Source organism: Olea europaea, chromosome 6 (assembly GCF_002742605.1).
Source record: "Olea europaea var. sylvestris chromosome 6, O_europaea_v1, whole genome shotgun sequence".
Taxonomy (NCBI): Eukaryota; Viridiplantae; Streptophyta; class Magnoliopsida; order Lamiales; family Oleaceae; genus Olea; species Olea europaea.
Window position 1 is genome coordinate 7,612,144 of NC_036242.1, and position 19,714 is coordinate 7,631,857.

Here is a 19,714-nt window from a genome sequence, read left to right on the forward strand (position 1 = left end):
AAGACAAGATCCAACCTCATTGATATTTTTGCAGTTATTCGGTAGCTGCTCGTCACATTTCTTTAAATTTCTACCTTGATCATTTTAAGTTCATCACGTTAGAAGTAGTGCTTGTTCGTGATCATTCCCATCTCGATTCTCGATTCCTCTAATAGGACGATATATGAATTTTTTCGTAAAATCTTGTCCAATAACTAACTAATCAAAACCATTTCCTTTGCGAGTACCTTCACCCACTCCATCAAATAAAATTTAGGATGCGTTTGATTGCTAATATTTTTCCGTAAAAAATGTGTTTTTCTGTCCAAATTTTTACTTTTGTGCTGTTAGATTGACATTTTTTTTATGAAAAATATTTTCCACTTTTAGAAGTAGGATTTAATTTTTCAGGGAACGCGCTCTCTTATCCACCAATCAATAAAAAAATAGACAAGTATAATATTATTTAGGTTGAAAATTAAATCAATCAAATAATTTAATTAATAATTTTCATATATATAAATTCTAGACAATTGAATTGTCCGTAATTTATTCTTTTTCCATACAAACTCCACGCATGAAATCAAACGCACCCTTGTAATATCTTTAGATTTGCTCTTAATAAAGCACGATAACTAAGCAAGCTAACTATTCGTTAGATGATGGCACTCATTCAATACTTTGGATTGGGATATGTATCAATTTTTATTAATTGTTAATTATTTTATATCCCCATTTTTGTCTCACATACAAAGGTGATTACCGCACCACTAACTTGGAGGTTCCCCAATATCGACGGAACAAACAAATTTACCAAGGTCGATTCCACTGCACAGTTAATAAGGGAAACTTCCTGACTGGCACCGCTCACTCGTCCTCTTCTACTACTATCGCATTCCATTTTCATGGATCTCTGCTCTCATTAGATTCTATGGTTTCATCAGATCGCTAAAATGGCGAATCTTTTAGCTCAGTTTCAGAGTATTAAATCCTCGTGCGATCGCCTCGTTATTGCCGGTAATTTAAAAAATTATTAATTCTGTAACCATAATTGTCACTTCAACTTTAATTTCTTTTGCTTTTTTCATAATTATAGGTTTTCAAAATGCTCTCTCCTTTTTTCTTTTTTTTTCCCGCGGAAAAATATGTGATTTTTAAATTCAACTTGGCTGGTTTACAGATTGCATTGATCTACGTACGTGTTCTCCAACATCTGAATTGGATTAATTGAAGAAAGCGTTAGAAGTTATGGATTTTTCATCCTTACTGTTTTTTCCTGCCTCCGAGCGATGAAAACTGTTGCAAGAGTTGGCAATAATTATGATGATTAACTAATTGTTAGTTCAATCGCTAGCTAGCTGATTGTTCGATATTCTGAATAATTTAGTAAATGAAATATAGGGCTTGTTTATTTTTTGTAAGGGCTTGCTTGAGCCCCACTTTTTCTTTTTCGTTTTTCATTTCAAAAAATGCATTTTGTAACAGTGTTATGACGATAATATGTGGTTGAAAAATAGGAAAAAGTTTTGAATTTGCGTGTAATATTATTTTATTGAAGAATGTGTTTGAAATGGGCCAAGTCATGTTCAAGAATCTAAATATGGGCTAAAACAAGGGCTAATAGGTTTTGTGAAAAGTGTTTTTTTTGAAAAATGAGTAGTTAAAAAGTGGAAAAATTATGGATCTTATGCAAAATTATTTTATTGGAAAAATGTGTGGTTGAAAATGAGTTTAGGGATAAAAGCGTCAAAAAAATCTGTACCAAATGGGGGCATACTTTCTGAGGACCTAAACAAACACATCTACCAACTGATGTGGTAGGGTTCAATTTCTTGAATTTTTAAGGGTGAACAGTTGCACAATATGTTAAGAGCTAGTAATCTTTTCTCCATAAATTATTCTTTTTATGTATTGACATTGTTCCTTTGCATATTAGGAGAAGCAGCACAATGTTATTAGTATGCTGCTTATATGTTTGTAACATTTATTGCTATAACTTGTCACAGTTGAGGATGTAAATGATCTGTGGCCTGACCTTAAGAAGGATTTCGAAGAGCGGTTGCCATTCAGAAGGGTTTTCCTGAACAACAAGACTCGTAATCCCGTGCCTGTTGACGAATTACCTGCTGATTTCATTTTGACAACAGATGCAAGACTTCGTAGTCGATTTCCTCAAGAACAATTGTTATTTTGGTTCCGAGAACCATACGCAACTGTAGTTCTTGTTACTTGTGAGGTATACTATCTTTCATCACACTAATATGATCACATATTTTCTGAAAGCAATTATTTCCTTTACCTGATGAATCCCCTAGCATGGGTATATATTTTTCTTCTTCCCTTCTCATGCATTTTTCCTTATCTAAAACTGATGAATTTTTTGTCTCACCTAGGATCTTGACGAGTTTAGGACTATTCTTAAGCCACGCATCAAATTAATAGTTCAAAATGAGGAACGAGAATGGTTTATTGTTTTTGTGTCTAAAGCACCAGTTCACAATGATCAGGCCACCAAGATCGCAAAAAAGGTTTATGCCAAACTTGAAGTTGATTTCAGCTCTAAGAAGAGGGAAAGGTATACTCTTCACTTGTAATATTGGAGTTATGCGAAGTTCAATAGACTATTAAAATGTTTTAGTTTTTGGGATTTGGTAACCATATTCCCTCAGGGGAATTGTGTAGCCTGCTCTGTTCTAGTTCCCCTTCTAGTTTCTCTGTTTAGCTCTGGCCTTGCAATATCACATTCAAGCGTTCAACTCTTAATTTTATTGTTTATTACGTTGGTCAAAGATTTGTCATAAGTAATAAGTTGTGCACTAGATGAAGTTGTCATGATAAGGATTTAACTGACTGCAGAAGTATGGACATGTAAAATTATTTTGAGTTCACTATATAAGATGAAAAGATATCTACCACTCCTGGAAATTGTCTTTGAGGCTCTAAACAAATGTTTCACTTAGGTGCTGCAAACTAGATATGCACGGGCCTGATTCAAGTTTCTGGGAAGATTTGGAGGCTAAAATTATGGAGTGCATCAGAAATACACTGGATAGACGCATTCAGTTTTATGAAGAAGAAATTCGCAAGCTCAGTGAACAGCGATTTATGCCAGTTTGGAACTTCTGTAACTTCTTCATCTTGAAGGTATTTTCTTGATTGCCCTTGTAATACTAGAAAGCTGATGGTACACATTGCTTGTTTGAATGAATTTTGTCCATTGTCCACGACTCCATGTAAAAGATAATCTTAAATGGTTTGATCTAATACGGATTACTTTATGTGAAATAAATTAATTTTGATAGATTAAATTTTGTCCAAAAGGATTAGAGGAGGGAAAAATCCCCTGCCATCTAGGCCACTAGGATGAGATTGGGGAAAGGGAAGAGCGGAGGAGCCAATGTCACTTAGTATAGATCTTTTATCTTCATAGTTTTAAAATTGCTGCTGAAACTTTTAAACCTAATAATCTACAACACTCCCATCAAAATAAAACAGTTTAATTGCATGATGGCAAAACAATAAAGCCTTACTTCCAGAGTGTGCACTTATTTCTTTCAAATATTGTTAGATATGATGTTTCTTATCTTCCTCTCTTCTAGCCATCAAGAACAATCACATGTAAGACACTGTTAAGGGCATCCTCGTTCTACAAATTCTTCTAATAAGTATTTCCCCTCTGTTGACAGGAAAGCTTGGCTTTTATGTTTGAGATTGCTCATCTCCATGAAGATGCATTACGTGAATACGACGAGCTTGAACTCTGCTATTCAGAAACTGGTATGCAAAGTATTTGATTTCTTGCCTTTCCACTTGTACTGTGACAGCATAGATATTGATGTAGGTGATACTTTCAATTTGACTTGCTTCACTGTTACCTACACCGCGCATTTTATTAGTTTAGCAATGTTTCTTTTTAGTGGACAATCTCTTTCTTGGCATGCCTATGATGTGACTGCTGTTGAGAAGACAATGGAACTTCTAACAAATTTGGATGGCACTGTTGGTTTGTTTGATGATTTTTTATTTTTTGTGCACATATAAGGTGTAAACTGAAGTCTCAGTTCTCTCACTCTCTCGCTCAATATATATATATATATTAGCTGCTAGTTTAATCATTCAATCTGTTCTACTATTAGTTCTACACTTCAACATTGTTGCCAACATATTCTTTCTGGAGCTCTTATTGAGAACTTAGTCATTTTATTAACCTACGTCCTTCTGCTATGATTTAAGTTTCATGAAATTTTTTACTGGATAAATTGTTCAAAGTGCAAAAACTCTCTTAACAGGGAGACTGTGCACTGGCTAATTCTATATGATGCATCATTTAGTGTTACAGCAAGAAAATTGGACAAAATTAACATCTTCTACACTCTATTTAGGGAAAAGAAACTGTTGTCAATAGTGCAGTGAAGGATGGTGAAACATGTACAGCTAAATTTAGAGTATTTTTATGAAAGAATATGGGAAGTTTCTATGAAAACAGATATAGAAGATGCATGGAATATATTCATGCGCATATATTATGAATATTGATAAAAAAATACAGATTTTCTTTTTAGTCTTTTCTTCGTAAATCAGGTCTTGCCAACGTCCTCTCTGTATTTGATCTATTTTTCCTTGCTTTTAAGTTTTGCTTCAAGTTAAGTAAGACCTAATGCTTCTTTGTCTGCATCTTTGCTGTTATCGATGTTTGATTTTCATGTAGCTTGGAGTTGTTTGGATCATTAACCTAACCTTCTTTGCTTGTCTCTACATTGTAGTTAATACGGCAGGAAGGCTAAGGGATTTTGGAGGAATGGAAAAGGGAGATGATCAAGCTACAATACTTGATCCAGGGAAAAAATCATTAACTCAGATTATTCAAGATGATTCATTTAGGGAGTTTGAATTCAGGCAGTATATGTTTGCCTGTCAAGCAAAGGTGTGCATGACTGAGATGTAGTTACTTTTTTAGGTTGACTGTGTATCATATGAAATGTTTCTTACACTACTTCCAATTTGTTCAATATCTACTAAGATGATATTGACCATATAAATTACTCTGGTGTGGGGTGATTAGCTTAGAGTTGATTTGTCTTAATTCGTACCTATAAATTTATGTAGAATTTTCCCCCTACTTGTTTTGCAGAATTTTATTTCTTGGACTTATATTCTAATAATGGTCTTTGATCACCTTACAAATTCACAGCTACTCTTTAAGCTGAATCGTCCATTTGAGGCTGCAGCAAGGGGCTATTCATTTATAATTAGCTTTTCAAAGGCATTGGCCCTGCATGAGGTAGATGATATTCAGTTTTGATCAGTATTGTTCTGTATTTTTACTGCTGTCTGCCAATTCAGAGAATGGAATCTTTCTTTCTGATTATATATTCTGGGGTTTACCAGAGCACATTACCATTCTCTATGCGTGAAGTCTGGGTAATAACTGCTTGCTTGACTTTGATCGATGCAACTGCTTCCCTTTATAAGGGCAAATTAGCAGCACCTGACATGGAAAAGGAATTTTACCGCGTTCAAGGGGAACTGTTTACTTTATGCCGGACTAAGGTAACCTTTTTTTGTGTTTGAGTCTAGCAAGCTTGATATTTAGTACAGCATCTTTACTGCAATTCACTGAGTAACTTAGCCCTTATAGTTGAAAATTATCCATTGCTAGTGTAACAATGAGATTATTCATGAGGGACTATTATTAATTTCATTTCATTATAAATTGATTAAATTCTACTTTGCAATTGTATTGACCAATCTCATGGCTTTGGCAGTTCCTGCGACTAGCATATTTAATTGGCTATGATTCAAGCATAGAGAGAAGTCCTGTCAACAGGTATTTGCCCAAATTTTACCCCAATCTATTCTATTGAGCTCACCTGTCCGTCCTAATAAAATATCTGGATTTCCACCACTAGTGCTACTGCTGCTACTACTATTATTACTTTATGTTTTAGAACCAGATTGTAATTTGAAGTTTTTTGTTTATGTCAAATGATAAAATTAGCAATTTTGGAACAGCCAAATAAACCTTTCACGTCACGCTAATTTTTCTAAGCTTATGCAAGTCTAAATTCTTCTGAGCAGTGCTTCACTAAGCATGCTACCGTGGCCTAAGCCAGCAGTTTGGCCTTCAGTTCCACCTGATGCTTCTGCTGAAGTGCTTGCAAAAGAAAAGGTGAGTTCCCATACCTGGAAGTGTAGAAGCTGGAGTGGGGAATCCTGTTTACTTGAAAAATTAACAAACAATTATATGGTGTTTAATGTTTGTAATTAATGTCTCCTATATTGCTTATTTTCCTGGAGCAAGTCACTACTGAAGGTAGACAAAGTAGTGAAACATGTTAAAAGAAATAGCATTTGATTCATTATTTGAGATCCACTTGATCTACTTTCAGGAGCCTTCTCGGTGTCAAAATTTTACCATTTTGATACATTAATTAGGTAATACTTTAAAACGTAACTAAACTTTTACCCTTTGAAAATCAATGTCATTTTTACTTTAGTTATCTTCTATAGTTATATTACTGTAGATGTTAACTATCAAAAAAAAAAAATAATAATAATAATAGTTATATTGCTGTAGATGTGTTGCTGCCTACATTTATTATATTTTAGGACACTAGATCCCACTATTATTTAGACTTCGCACAGCCTTCCTATCAATCCTGCCTTTTATACGAGTGTTGTCTTTGTTATGGAAATGCTTTTTGCATTTCTCTTTATTTAGTTGGAAATTGGGACGGACTATGTAGAAAATAATGAAAAAATTTACTTTGCATAATTTTTTCATAATTTTTTTTCTCAATATACGTTTGCAATTAATGCTTTACTGTTTATGCATTTTGTGATGCAAACCAAAATATGATCAACGCTCGTTTGTGGCAGCTTTGCACATTGGCCCATGCACTTTGATCAACACTCTTGTTTTTATGTTGTTGACAAAACCGGGTTTACATATGATAAATATTTCGTGGAAAATGTTTTTGTATTCAAATAAATGGAGCATAAATGTTTTCTAGTTTGGAAATTCAAATTACAGTAAAATTTCGATAAATGAATATTTGATAAATTAATAGCCCCGTGGGATTAGTCGAGGTGCATGTAAGGGGGCCGAACACCCGTGGTCATAAAAAAATAAAATAAAATAAATAATCTCGTTTAAATAATAATATTCTTTGGTCCAACTTGGGCCAGTGTACTAAATTAAAAATTTCGCTAAATGCATAAGATAATAATATTTTTTGAGATTCTTTAAGGCCTGACAAATATATAAAATAATAATTGCTTCAAAATTTATAAAAGTTCATACTAATACAAATTAACAAACTTTTAATTTGATAATATTTTTATCAACTTGTATCTTTTGAAAATATGCATCTAAATTCCTGCTTTTTCTTTCCACTCAAATCAAACTCAACTTCATCGCTAATTCATCATCATCATCATCATCATCATCATCATCATCATCATCATTTTGTACCTTCTTTTAAATGAGATGCCATAGTAGTATGAAATTTGGAATGATTGGGGTCTCAATTTAAAACAAATGATTGTAGAAATTATGTTCCATGTGTTCATGAAATAACTTGTACGATTAATCTTTCAAGATATTAAACTTTGAAACCAATGCATGTACAATAATGTTTCCTCTTTAATGTATGCATGTGTGTGCCTTTTTGTGTTCTTATACATTAAAATTTAAATTTCACCACATTCAATATTTTCTTTTTAAAATTTCCTACATGTATTATGGTAAAATACTCTATAAATTAATAAGTAATAAATTATTCATTTATTGATAAACTAATAACCCCTTTAAAATAATAATTTTCTCGGCCCCAACATTATTATTTTATAGAGGTTTTACTGTAATCTGAGCACATGCATAGATTCCTAGACTTGACTTGGCAACAGCTGACCCTTTTTCCCCCTTGAAACTGTATACTGTATTGTATTTTGATTGCAATTACTGTGAACACCTCCTGCATTCCCAAATTGACTATCATATAGCAGGTATGGCTTAAGTTTTTCAGACAAAGGCTACAAGTGAATAGTTCCTTATGCTAAAAGTTTTGATAATTTCCGTTAGCAGTTTTCTCCACTCATGAATTTATGGCACTAGCCACTTTGTGTGCACAGATGATTCTCCAAGAATCTCCACGGCCTAAGCACTTTGGTATTCAGAGGAAGCCGTTGCCTCTTGAACCGTCGGTACTGTTGCGCGAGGCAAATCGTCGGAGGGCAACTCTATCAGCTGGAAATATGTTTGAGTTATTTGATGGTCGTCCAAATGCTATTGATGGGTAACAACTTTAAGGACTGAATCAACTGTATCGATATCTGGTTTTGCTCAATTCCCTTATTTATTTATATGGCTGATAGAGAAAAAGTAAAAAGTTAACCATATTTAAAATATCTATTTGACGTAGCATCATTCCTTTGTGTTTTGACTTAATTGCAATCTTTCCCTAGTGGTGGCAGAATTGGCCAAGAACACTCCAAATTTTTGTTTTTTGTTTTATAGTTTATAGGGATTGAGAAATTAAGCCTTATTCATTTATAATTTTAAAATCATTTTTTTGGTAAAAGAATATCTTATCCAAGTTTTACACCAAAAAAAGATAGTTTAGGAGCTGCTTTTAGCAAAAATAACTTTCAAATTTGACCAAAATTTGTTTTGATATTTCTATTAGGAGGTAAGTTGCAGCTTTAGTGAAAGCTAAAGTTCATTGTGCATATTTTTATACAGCCCTTATCTTGGGGGTCAATAATTGTTAACTTGTGCTACTGGGTGGGTTATGTTGGTAAAGTGAATATGTCTCTCCTTTTCTTTATTCTTTCTATTTTCTGAACGAGATTCTTTATCTATCATTTTTGGATTGTTGAGGATTTGAGCTCTTATATAATTGTGATTCATTGACAGCTCAGTGCAAATGTCTCCAGTGCCTTTAGTAAATGCCACGTCCATGTCTCGAACTTACTCTTCGCCGGGCAATTTTAATGGCTCAATTGATCGGCCTATGAGACTTGCAGAGATTTATGTTGGTTCTGAGCATGCTTTGCGGAATACAATTTCTGATGTGAACCTGTGGAAATCATTATCTTCCGTGGAAGAATTTGAGGTATTTAGCTTTTAGCATGCGGTGCTTATATTACATGTATTTGTTCATATTGAATTAGAGATTTTAATTTATTGCTGCAATTATGCGGCAGACATTCTAGATCACAAATAATAACTGGTTGAAAAATAGCTGTGATAATGTGTTAACATGCAATCTGTTCTGACTGTTGTTAAAACTCATTTCCCCCTTACTGAAACATTTATAAAGTTCCTATACAGTCATGACCTTTCTGTGTTCACTTCTTGAATCTTGTTTCGTCTTTTTCATATTCACTTTTCACATGATTTGCATTCGTCTATGTGCCAGCAAAAATATTTAGATCTGTCAAAAGGTGCTGCAAATAATTATCACCGTTCTTGGTGGAAGAGACATGGAGTTGTCCTTGATGGTGAAATTGCAGCCATGTACCTTAAGCACGAAAACTATGATCTTGCTGCAAAATTGTACGAGAAGGTTTGTGCTCTTTATGCTGGTGAAGGATGGGAGAACTTGCTGGCTGAAGTCCTTCCAAATTTAGCACAGTGTCAAAAGATACTGAATGATCAAGCTGGCTATCTATCTTCTTGTGTGAAATTGCTCTCACTAGATAAAGGATTGTTCTTGAGCAAGGAGCGACAGGCATTTCAGTGTGAAGTTATGCATCTCGCACACAGTGAAATGGACCGTACTGTGCCCTTAGATGTATCTTCCTTAATTACATTTTCAGGAAATCAAGGGCATCCACTGGAGCTCTGTGATGGGGATCCTGGCTCCCTGTCTGTTACTGTGTGGAGTGGATTTCCAGATGATATAACTCTTGAGTCACTTAGCCTTACTCTGACAGCTACTAATAATACGGATGAAGGTTCTAAGGTACTTTTTCCACTTGACATCAAATTTGTTTAGTGCTGTATTTATCAGAGTACATCTTTTACATTTCATTGATAATCCATTCTCAAATTTATTCAGCAAATAAAGAGCTTGGGCATTACCGTACTAAAGCCTGGCAGAAATACAATCACCCTTCCCTTACCCCCACAAAAACCCGGTTACTACGTGTTGGGGGTTCTCACTGGACAGATTGGTCAATTAAGATTTAGATCTCATAGTTTTTCAAAGGGTGGACCTGCTGACACTGATGATTTTATGAGTTACGAGAAACCAACAAGGCCTATCTTAAAGGTACTGTGCATGTGATTTAGCAGAACATTTAAGCAGCCTCTTTTACTGTATTGGTAATGTCTAGTCATGAGGTGGAATTATCCTCTATTGGCTATACATATTCAGTTTTCTCTTACGTTTAGACTTTTAGCTGAGTTTTTTTATATATCATATTGTTATCTAGGTGTCAAAACCAAGGTCTCTGGTTGATCTCGCTGCTGCTGTTTCATCTGCTTTGCTGATTAATGAACCTCAGTGGGTTGGAATAATTGTTAAACCAATTAACTACTCCCTTAGGGGTGCTGTGCTGCACATAGATACAGGTCCTGGTTTGAGGATTGAGAAACATGGAATTGAAATTGAGAAGCTTGCAACTGAGTCGCCTAATGCAGCCAGCTTAGATAATGCACAGAGTTCGGAGAATGATGGTTCTCCAGTCGCTGATGAAGTCAAGCAATTGACTCTTATTGATGGTAGGATCAAGTTGGTCGACTGGGCAAGCAACATAACTTCAGTTTTATGGATTCCAGTGCTAGCTATTAGTGATGAGCTACCTAAAGGAACACCTGCAGGTCAATAATGGATAAACCTTTGGCAATTTCAATTCAAATGACTTGTTCATGCATAACAGGATGTCCTCTATCGTTTGAATGTTTAACCATTTGGGCTATTACATATTTGCAGGGGCAATTGTTTCCCAGAGACAGAGTGTTGTGGATGGCTTGAGGACTATAGCTCTGAAACTTGAGTTTGGAGTTTCTCATAACCAGATATTTGAAAAGTACTAGGTCTCCTTTTTCTTAGATTCATTTCCCTTCATTATCTGTTATTTCTTTGTTGAACCAAGCCTGAAGGCTGAAGCAATTGAGGCAATATCACAGGACAATAGCCGTGCATTTTACTGATCCTTTCCATGTGAGCACACGTGTTGCAGACAAATGCAATGATGGTACGATGCTTTTGCAGGTATTTACTATCCAGCTTATTTGCGGATCATTTTTCATTGCTATGATGCTCTTGTGAATTCGTCTCTGGCTTTCTGTTATCATATGGAAGCTCAAATGCTGCCTAGCTAATTTGAACTTGTCAGCATGTTGCTTTGGGGCTTAGTTTTAAGTCTATCGTACTAAAATGTAATGAATATGAGTTGGGTTATAACCTTGTACTTACTGCAGGCCCCCTGCAGTTAACTCGCACACTTTCTTCTTTGATCTCCGAATTTATATGAGACTAGGAGGTAATTAGAAGCATGTTTGGCAAATATTTTATAAGATTACCAGCTGTGGGTCCTATAAAATGTGTTGGTATTAAGCTCCAATTTTTCTACCATTATTCAATGAAAATGAGTTTTGGAATAGTGAATTTTTGGAGAATTTGTGGTTAAAAGTTATCAAAAATTTTGGGTTTACATGCAAAATATTTAGTGCGAGAATATGTGGTTGAAAATGAGTTCAAGAAGAAGAGTGTTTTAAAATAATGGTAGACAAACAGGGCTTAAGTGTTTAAAGTAGGTAAAAATTGTGGGTCCTATGGAATGCGTGGATAAAAATAGAGTTTGATGAGCTTGTAAGCAATTATAAGCTTTGCCAAACATGCATTAGATGAGATGAATGCACAAAATTGTTGCAAAGTATGGCATTGTGCATTTTGTATGTCTAATTGAGAATAATGAATAACTGAATATATATGTATCTTCTCTTAAATTGCTCCTTTTTTGTTTAGGTCATACTGCAGTCACAGGTGAAAGCTTCATTAACCATCTATGATGCTTGGCTGGATCTTCAAGATGGCTTTGTGCATGCTGGAAATCGTGATGGAAGACCAACCTCTAACTTCTTTCCACTCATTGTTTCCGCAAAATCCAAAGCTGGGATTCTTTTTAGTATATGCCTTGGGAACACATTAATCAAAGGTATGCCCCATTTTTTGCTCTCTCTCTCCTTCCTACTACTTTTATAATACATCATTTGGATCTTCCTCTAAGTAGACCCGAGTTGCTGAATATAAATTGTGGCATTGACATGTAATATCCCAAATAATGAAGAGATCTGTCTCAAGCCTACTTATCGTGCCATACTCTAATTTCCATGTAAACTAAGAGGTCATGCAGTAGAATTATGAGGCATATGCATAGCTGAAAATTTCTTAATAGATGTTAATTTGAAGCACTGAGAAGCGGATTTCAAGTGGAGGTTGAACATGAAATGAGCTCCTTGTGAATGGTAACTGTACATGTTACATATATGCTGGAGTACCTTCTATAGAACAATGGTAAAAAGCTAATCTAATAATGAATTAATCCATTTCTGTTATAGCAGGTTGCTGAGGTTCAGAGAAATAAAGTAAATAAATTCTTATTGCTTTTTGCTGTATCCTGTGGTGACACAAGTTAATACACTTTCTCTATAACTGACAGATATATTTTGTCTTATATAAACTTGAAATGTTCCCTGTATCATTTTAATTGTCTTATATACAAGGAAAAGTTCGGTTCAGTGCTAGGTCTCCACTTCATCTTATGGAGAACCCACATGATTGGTACTTTTGTTTCATCTGAATCTTAATATCTTATTTCTACAGATGAAACGACGGAGTTGCATCCAGATAGTATATTAAATATTAGATATGGGATTTCTGGCTGTAGAACTCTTGGAGCTCATGCCTCTGTAGCTGAGGAACCCATTGCAGCTGATGACGATTCACAGCATTTGACCTTCAGGAGTGCTCTTGTTTTACAGCAACCTGTGCTCAACCCTTGCCTTGCTGTTGGTTTTCTGCCTCTCCCTTCAAGTGGTCTCCGAGTTGGGCAGCTTATGACCATGAAATGGAGGGTCGAAAGGTTAAAAGACTTGGAGGAGAATATGGCTTCTCAAAACCATGTAAGCCACCAAAGATGCTGTTAGCTTTTAAAATATTTTAGCTAAAGCTTCTTTCTATTCTTGGCAATTTGTGAGGTACAAGTTCACAAGTAATGTGAGGATTTATATATCCCAAGCAGCATGGGTTCTACATAATGTGGAGGAGTTTTTCATTTGTAATAAATAAACCCCCACGACCCTGTAATGGTTATCCTCTTATAGTTTCTTCCAATGCCATATGTTCACTGCTTTTGGTTCTAATCATGTCCTTGTCTTCTTCTGCTGACAATCTGGCCAGATTTTTTTTTGCTAATATATATATAAAAAGAAAAGAGAGAGAGAGAGAGAGAGAGAGAGAGAGAGAACATATGTCAAAGTTTCTTTGGGATGAAGCATATTGCAATATTACTTCTTAAAAACTTACTTATCATTAGTTTATTGTTTTCCTTTCTTGTGTAACAGGACAAGATTCTGTATGAAGTCATTGCAAGTTCTGAAAACTGGATGATTGCTGGAAGGAAAAGAGGGCATGTATCACTCTCCACAAAACAAGGTATCTCACTCTCCTTAATATTTCCCTTTACGTGTACTTATAAATAGTTTTTTTTTGTTTGGTAAAATAGTTCTTTTTAAGTAGAGTTAGAATGGCAAATGATTGAAAAGAAAATTTTAATTTGGTTTTAGCAAAGTAATCAAATAACTATTCTCAATAAAATAATATTGAACTTGTATTCTCAAATTGGAACATTATTAAATTTCCCGTTGAATATTTAAATTAATTCAACATTTAATTTCTAAAATTTTTATTAGATGAACAAATATTATTTCAAACATTTAATGAGCCAATCAAATACTATTTTCAATCCAAGTTTTATTGTAACTTATATTTAAATTAATTAAATCATAATTAAATTTTGTATTCTATGTTTTATATAATTCTACAATTTATTAATATAAAATTTTATTAATGGATAATTTTAATGTTAGATTTACATTATTTGAACTCATTGATAGAAAGGATTAACCTTTAATTAAGTAGAGATTGAGAGGGTGTTTGACACGCATTTTGCTGGAAAAATGAATTTTGGAATAGTAAATTGATGGAGAATGTGTGGATGAAAAATAAAGAAAAGTTTTTGATTTACGTGTCATATTATTTTAATGACGAGTGTATGGTTAAAAAGAAGAGAGAAAATGCATTTTGATAAAAATGATAATCAAATAGGGCCTGAGCAAAGAAATACAGTTGGATAAAATCTTACCAATTGACTTGGTAAAGCTAAAGAGGTCAAGGTCAAATGGTTGAATCGAGCTTGAGCCGGGTCGACCCAGAAATTAATATAATTAACTAACTATTTTATATGTAGATTTATAAATATAATTAAAAAAATTCATTAGTTAACACATACTATTTATGGAGCCATTTAACATTATGGGGTTGTTTGACAAAATTGTTGATGAAGTTTTAATAGATTTTGATAAAAATTGATGAAATGTGTAGTTGAAAATCTGATAAAAGTTTTGGGTCCCATGAAATGTGTGGTTAAAATTGAAGTTTGAATGGTTCAAAAGTTGATAACCTTTTAGCCAACTTTTATCAAACAAGCACTATGTGAGAACTAAATGGACCAAACATTACTTCAACAATACATAGACAACTATATATCCCAAGTGCAAACTGTACCATTGTCTTTGTTAACTTGCAGCTGCCTTAGTTTCAGATCCAAATGTGTCATTTCCTTTGAGTTCTCGATAACGACTCATTTTCTCTCATGCATAGAAATACTTGTATATGTTTGTACATTTGTATCTGTATGCTTTCATTTATTTGTAAGATTTGTATGGATTTTGGATATTTTGACTGAAATGGAGCACAAGGCCTTTTCCATAGATACTGTGGGGCTCTGTGACTATTGGGCGACCAGAGAAATGGCAGCAAAGCTTAGTTCTGTGCTTTACCTACTCACCTTTTTCCTTTTTTTTTTTTTGGTGGGGGGGGGACACAAAATCAGCCATTGAACCCGGGAAATTGTACCCGGTTCACCGGATTTTGCTCTGATTTCTTTTCATCTGGTTTTTACCCTATGAACTGACCGGACCTGATTTAGGCACAGTTCCTAGTTTCCTGGTCGGTCCTGTCCAGTTTCCTGATTTCTTTTCATCTGGTTTTTACCCTATGAACTGACCGGACCTGATTTAGGCACAGTTCCTAGTTTCCTGGTCGGTCCTGTCCAGTTTCCTGATTTCTTTTCATCCGGTTTTTATCTAAAATATAGATGTTATTTTATGCTTTCTTCTTTAAATAATATATTGCAGTATTGAAGATATTTGGGTTTATTTAATGAAGTAGAAATACTAGGGTTAAGATATAGGTTGTGATACCAAATAATTGTCAGAGATGATACTAGCATTCTAGTTGTTTCTTTAGTCAGGTGTCATTCTAGTTGAGGAAAACTAGCCTTCTGAAGTCATAAATTTTGAGTGCAACTTGAAAACTCTATTGATTTCCTGATCGATAATTACCTTCTCGAAGAAAGCGTACATTGATTTTTGAACTAATTAAGATAATTACATATTGTATTCCATTGGTTCTCATGTTATTTTATGTTATGAAAATATTTCAAGGAAACAGCTTGAAAATTTAAGTTGTCCTGCATTTTATTGTGATTACTGATAGGTATTGGTCAATTCCCTTATTTGGAGTTGAGCTTGTTCCTACAACTAATTACGGTTCTGAGAATTTACTGAAATGTGACGAGGTGGACCGTTATTATTTCCATTTCTATTATATTCCCTTTGACATTTATTTGGTATTGGCTATGGTTCACTTGCTAAATTAGAAATTGTATTTGAGTCATCACTAGTAAATTTATGAAATTAGACAAGTTTTATAAAAAGTTGGACTTAGCTTTCTATACAATTGGTACGATGGATTTGAAAATACTGAATACGTAGCTATTTTTAAATGTCAGTTGATCCAACTATTGAGATTAATCCAACTAGCTGATTAAATTTACATACCTACCCAAAATTTGACTAGACAAATATATCGCTATGGAGTCCATTCCTAACTGCTGCAGTATTCAGTACATGCTGCATGCATCTAGTTTTCAATGGCTAGCTATTGGTTTGAATTGTTTTTTTCTGGAGCATGGCTAAAATACCATGATGTTTCTAATAGGTTCACGGATAGAGATAACTATTTTATGCTTGCCACTGGTTGCTGGATATGTCCGCCCTCCGCAACTGGGATTGCCGGAGGTTGATGAGGCAAACATAAGTTGCAATCCACCTGGGCCTCACTTGATATGTGTATTGCCTCCAGCCCTCAGTTCATCTTTCTGCATTCCAGCCTGACGTTGATTTGGCATTGTAATATTCTGTCCATTTGGTAGTCTGTCATTTGTTTGAATCGTGCAGTGAATTTTCTCTCCCTGAAATTTTGTGAAATTTGTATTTTATTTTTTGAATTTGCTGGTATTCAAAACTCAGCTCCTTTAGTGTTGAGATGGACAGACTGGGTAATTTCTCCGCTCATGTACAGTTGCACTTGAGAATTGTAGAATAGAACCTGAAACTGAGAAATACCATGTATACGAAAATGAGATGAGAAAGGAAATATTTTTATTTTTTCTGCTTGGCTATTCCACAATAAATGACATATCTGATAATGTGCGATGCACCGGCGGCTCTTGACCTATGTTTGGCTCATTGTTTCTAGATTTTTATAAACACCCTGATCAGAAAATTTTCTTCTATGGACCAGACATTAACATGTAAGAGTCATGAATGATGTTTCTGAATGTGGTTCATTTTGTTAACTTCTTTTGTACGTCATGAATGCATTTTATGTTGTTTTATCTCATGCTAACCAACATTGGATAAACGAATGTTTATTTGTATTTCTGTTATGATATGCTCATTAGTAAATGGAAAATCCTTGCATTTTCTTTGTGGGGTTGGGAAAAAATCTAGTGGGAGCACACTACTGTGTAGTTGATGTAGAGAATTGGCTGGTGCTTGATGTTAAATGACATCAACTCTTGGGCCAGTTTTTCCACTCAAATCTTGAATACTCCATCGGTAGAATATTGCAAATATCAGGTCAGATGTTCAGTCTCAATCCAACCTTGTCAATCCTCCACCTATATTGAAGTATGTGAAACGATGTTGACACCACACACCTACCCAACTGTTCCATCTAATATCTAATGTTAAATGCAAGTTATATAACAGTTCTGGATAGGCAATACTTGTACCTGCTCATAAACTTTGTATTTAAGCAATACTCAACTTTTTACATTGTGGATAAAAAAAAAGGTTGAACCCCAACCTTAAGGGTCTCCCCCGCCCCTGCTCTAGAGTATCGTGAGGGAGGTAAATCGCAGGTTATGTTTCCAAGGGTATAGGGTGGAAGGCTGCTTGTACACTTGCACTTACTCAAGAGTCAAATCCATATTTCAGGATTTGAACCTTTGATGCGGCAGTTTCAAACAAAGTTGGATTTCTTTACCCTCCCATTTTACCACTTGGAGATGTGCCCTGGGGGTTTTTACATTGTGGATACGACAAGCAAAATGTCGTTTGTTGAAGGGAAAATTTATTTGATTGTCCAAGATATTTGTATGATCTGATACCTTGTTGACTCATTATTGCTGGAATGAAGAAACGTGTTTCGATTTTCGCTAAATTTCCCAACATCTTGTAAATGTTAGAAACTCGAAATAGGAGCCGTGTGTGGATTCGTGTTGAAAACTCTCTCAAGAACTCCGCCTTTAGTAGTGATGATCGTGTTTTCCCTTGTTATTGGGTTTTATTTTGTCCTGTATCTCGTGCTCTAATAATTAAAAAAACAAAGACCGTTTTAGAAAAAGAGAGAGAGGTGTAGAAGCACTAAAGCATGCTAAATTTTTAGTGACTTTATCCTAAACTTTTAATCAATTAAAGTGATGCAATGATTCAGCTTCTAATTAATAGTAGTATGTTTAGTACGTAATACTTTTCAATCTTTTGTGCGTATATTGGTGTAAAAAAATTCAGTTTATCTCCTTACTCCTCGATTCTTCGATAAAATTATTATTGTCCCATCTGATAACTCCTATAAGAACGACACCATTTCTTGAAATAGGTCCCATGATGGATATTATGTTTCTCTTTGTTCATTAAAGCTATGTTTTTGCTGTCCTTATTCAAAAGATAAAGCAGCTTCATCACATGAAAAAAGCAAATTTGAATGATACATTCTGTTTTATTTTTCTTACTCTAAACTTCGTATATTGGTGTAAAAATATTCAGTTTATCTCCTTACTCCTCGATTCTTCGATAAAATTATTATTGTCCCATCTGATAACTCCTATAAGAACGACACCATTTCTTGAAATAGGTCCCATGATGGATATTATGTTTCTCTTTGTTCATTAAAGCTATGTTTTGCTGTCCTTATTCAAAAGATAAAGCAGCTTCATCACATGAAAAAAGCAAATTTGAATGATACATTCTGTTTTATTTTTCTTACTCTCAACTTCTCTAGGAACTGTCTTCTTAGCCTCAAGCAATAAAATTGGTTGTTTTTCATTCGAGTCGAGCCGAATGTAAGTTCGATTATTTTAGGGAAAAAAAAGCATCTACTTATTTATTAGGAATAAACCATTTGTACCGAGGGGGGTGTACCGAACCGTTTACACCCCCCTCACAAACATGTGGGCCCCATGTGTTATTTAATAATTCGAACCGAGATCCCACTCAAATGATGTAAGTAGTAGGTAAACGATTAGGTAAACCATTATGTACGTATAACACGATTCTATTTATTATGTCTAAACATATTGAGCCAAGCTGTAGTGGAATTTGGTAAATTATCTATTTAAAAATCTATGCAAATTAATGTTCTTGAGTTGATATCCATAGAAAGAATTAGGATGGTGACTTGAAAACGATGTCCAATTTGATATAGAAAAAGAAAATAGTAAATTAGTATTTATTTTATTTTATATTAACTTGTCATTCAATGCAACTAATTATGTACTTTCAATAAACAGCTATAGGCCTCCGCCTCTCCAATTAATTCAAAGGGATGTCACTATTAGACAATATTAATTTATAAACCCACTTCAAAGACCGGATCATCGCAAAAATTATTTTTATTTAAATTTATTTCATTTTTTCTGTATCACTTCAATCCATTCAACTTTCGATATTAGAGATGACTTATATAAAAAAAATTAATAAATTCGTGCAATTAAGCCAGAAAATTTTGACACTTTGGATGACCTATTCTCGTTTGTGCGTGGGACTCGCGTGGAATCCGCATGAATAAAAAATGTAAAAAGTTCCCCCCTACTCACCCCTATTGAGAGTGCATGTCAAATTAATGTGTCAAAATTTTTTTGGCACCCTAGCATGATTGAAAATCTTGTGCTAAGATTACTACGCATGAATGGTAGGGCTACACCATTACATTGCCATACTTCAATCAAATAATATACAAAACACAATATTAACCAAATTTGGAAAAATCAAGTATTACAAATTAAAAAGAGTAATGTAATTTAACACAATTAGTGTATTAACATCAGTGTAGTGACACATTATTGACACTAAATTACAGATTCAATTATATAA

General features: G+C 34.3%; 1 protein-coding gene across 1 annotated transcript; it reads left to right on the plus strand.

The window, feature by feature from the left end:
- Positions 1–687: 687 nt before the first annotated feature.
- Positions 688–16,727, plus strand: LOC111395691 (trafficking protein particle complex II-specific subunit 130 homolog). Its single transcript, XM_023021808.1, has 21 exons — positions 688–996; positions 1,986–2,215; positions 2,373–2,554; positions 2,940–3,123; positions 3,666–3,756; positions 4,743–4,903; positions 5,171–5,260; positions 5,368–5,529; positions 5,745–5,806; positions 6,058–6,148; positions 8,113–8,276; positions 8,897–9,095; positions 9,402–9,947; positions 10,044–10,256; positions 10,420–10,807; positions 10,920–11,016; positions 11,117–11,201; positions 11,958–12,147; positions 12,816–13,114; positions 13,556–13,646; positions 16,275–16,727. The coding sequence occupies exons 1-21, from the start codon at positions 933–935 to the stop codon at positions 16,448–16,450; spliced, it is 3,765 nt and encodes a 1,254-aa protein (XP_022877576.1). The 5' UTR covers positions 688–932; the 3' UTR covers positions 16,451–16,727.
- The last annotated feature ends 2,987 nt before the right edge of the window (positions 16,728–19,714 follow it).

What these genes read in the sequence shown, in the direction of transcription:
- LOC111395691 (XM_023021808.1), top strand. Translation starts at nt 933, where the DNA reads ATGGCGAATCTTTTAGCTCAGTTTCAGAGTATTAAATCCTCGTGCGAT. An exon ending in CGATCGCCTCGTTATTGCCG is followed by an intron (nt 997 to 1,985) that starts GTAATTTAAAAA and finishes AACTTGTCACAG; the next exon opens with TTGAGGATGTAAATGATCTG. An exon ending in ACCTAAAGGAACACCTGCAG is followed by an intron (nt 10,808 to 10,919) that starts GTCAATAATGGA and finishes ACATATTTGCAG; the next exon opens with GGGCAATTGTTTCCCAGAGA.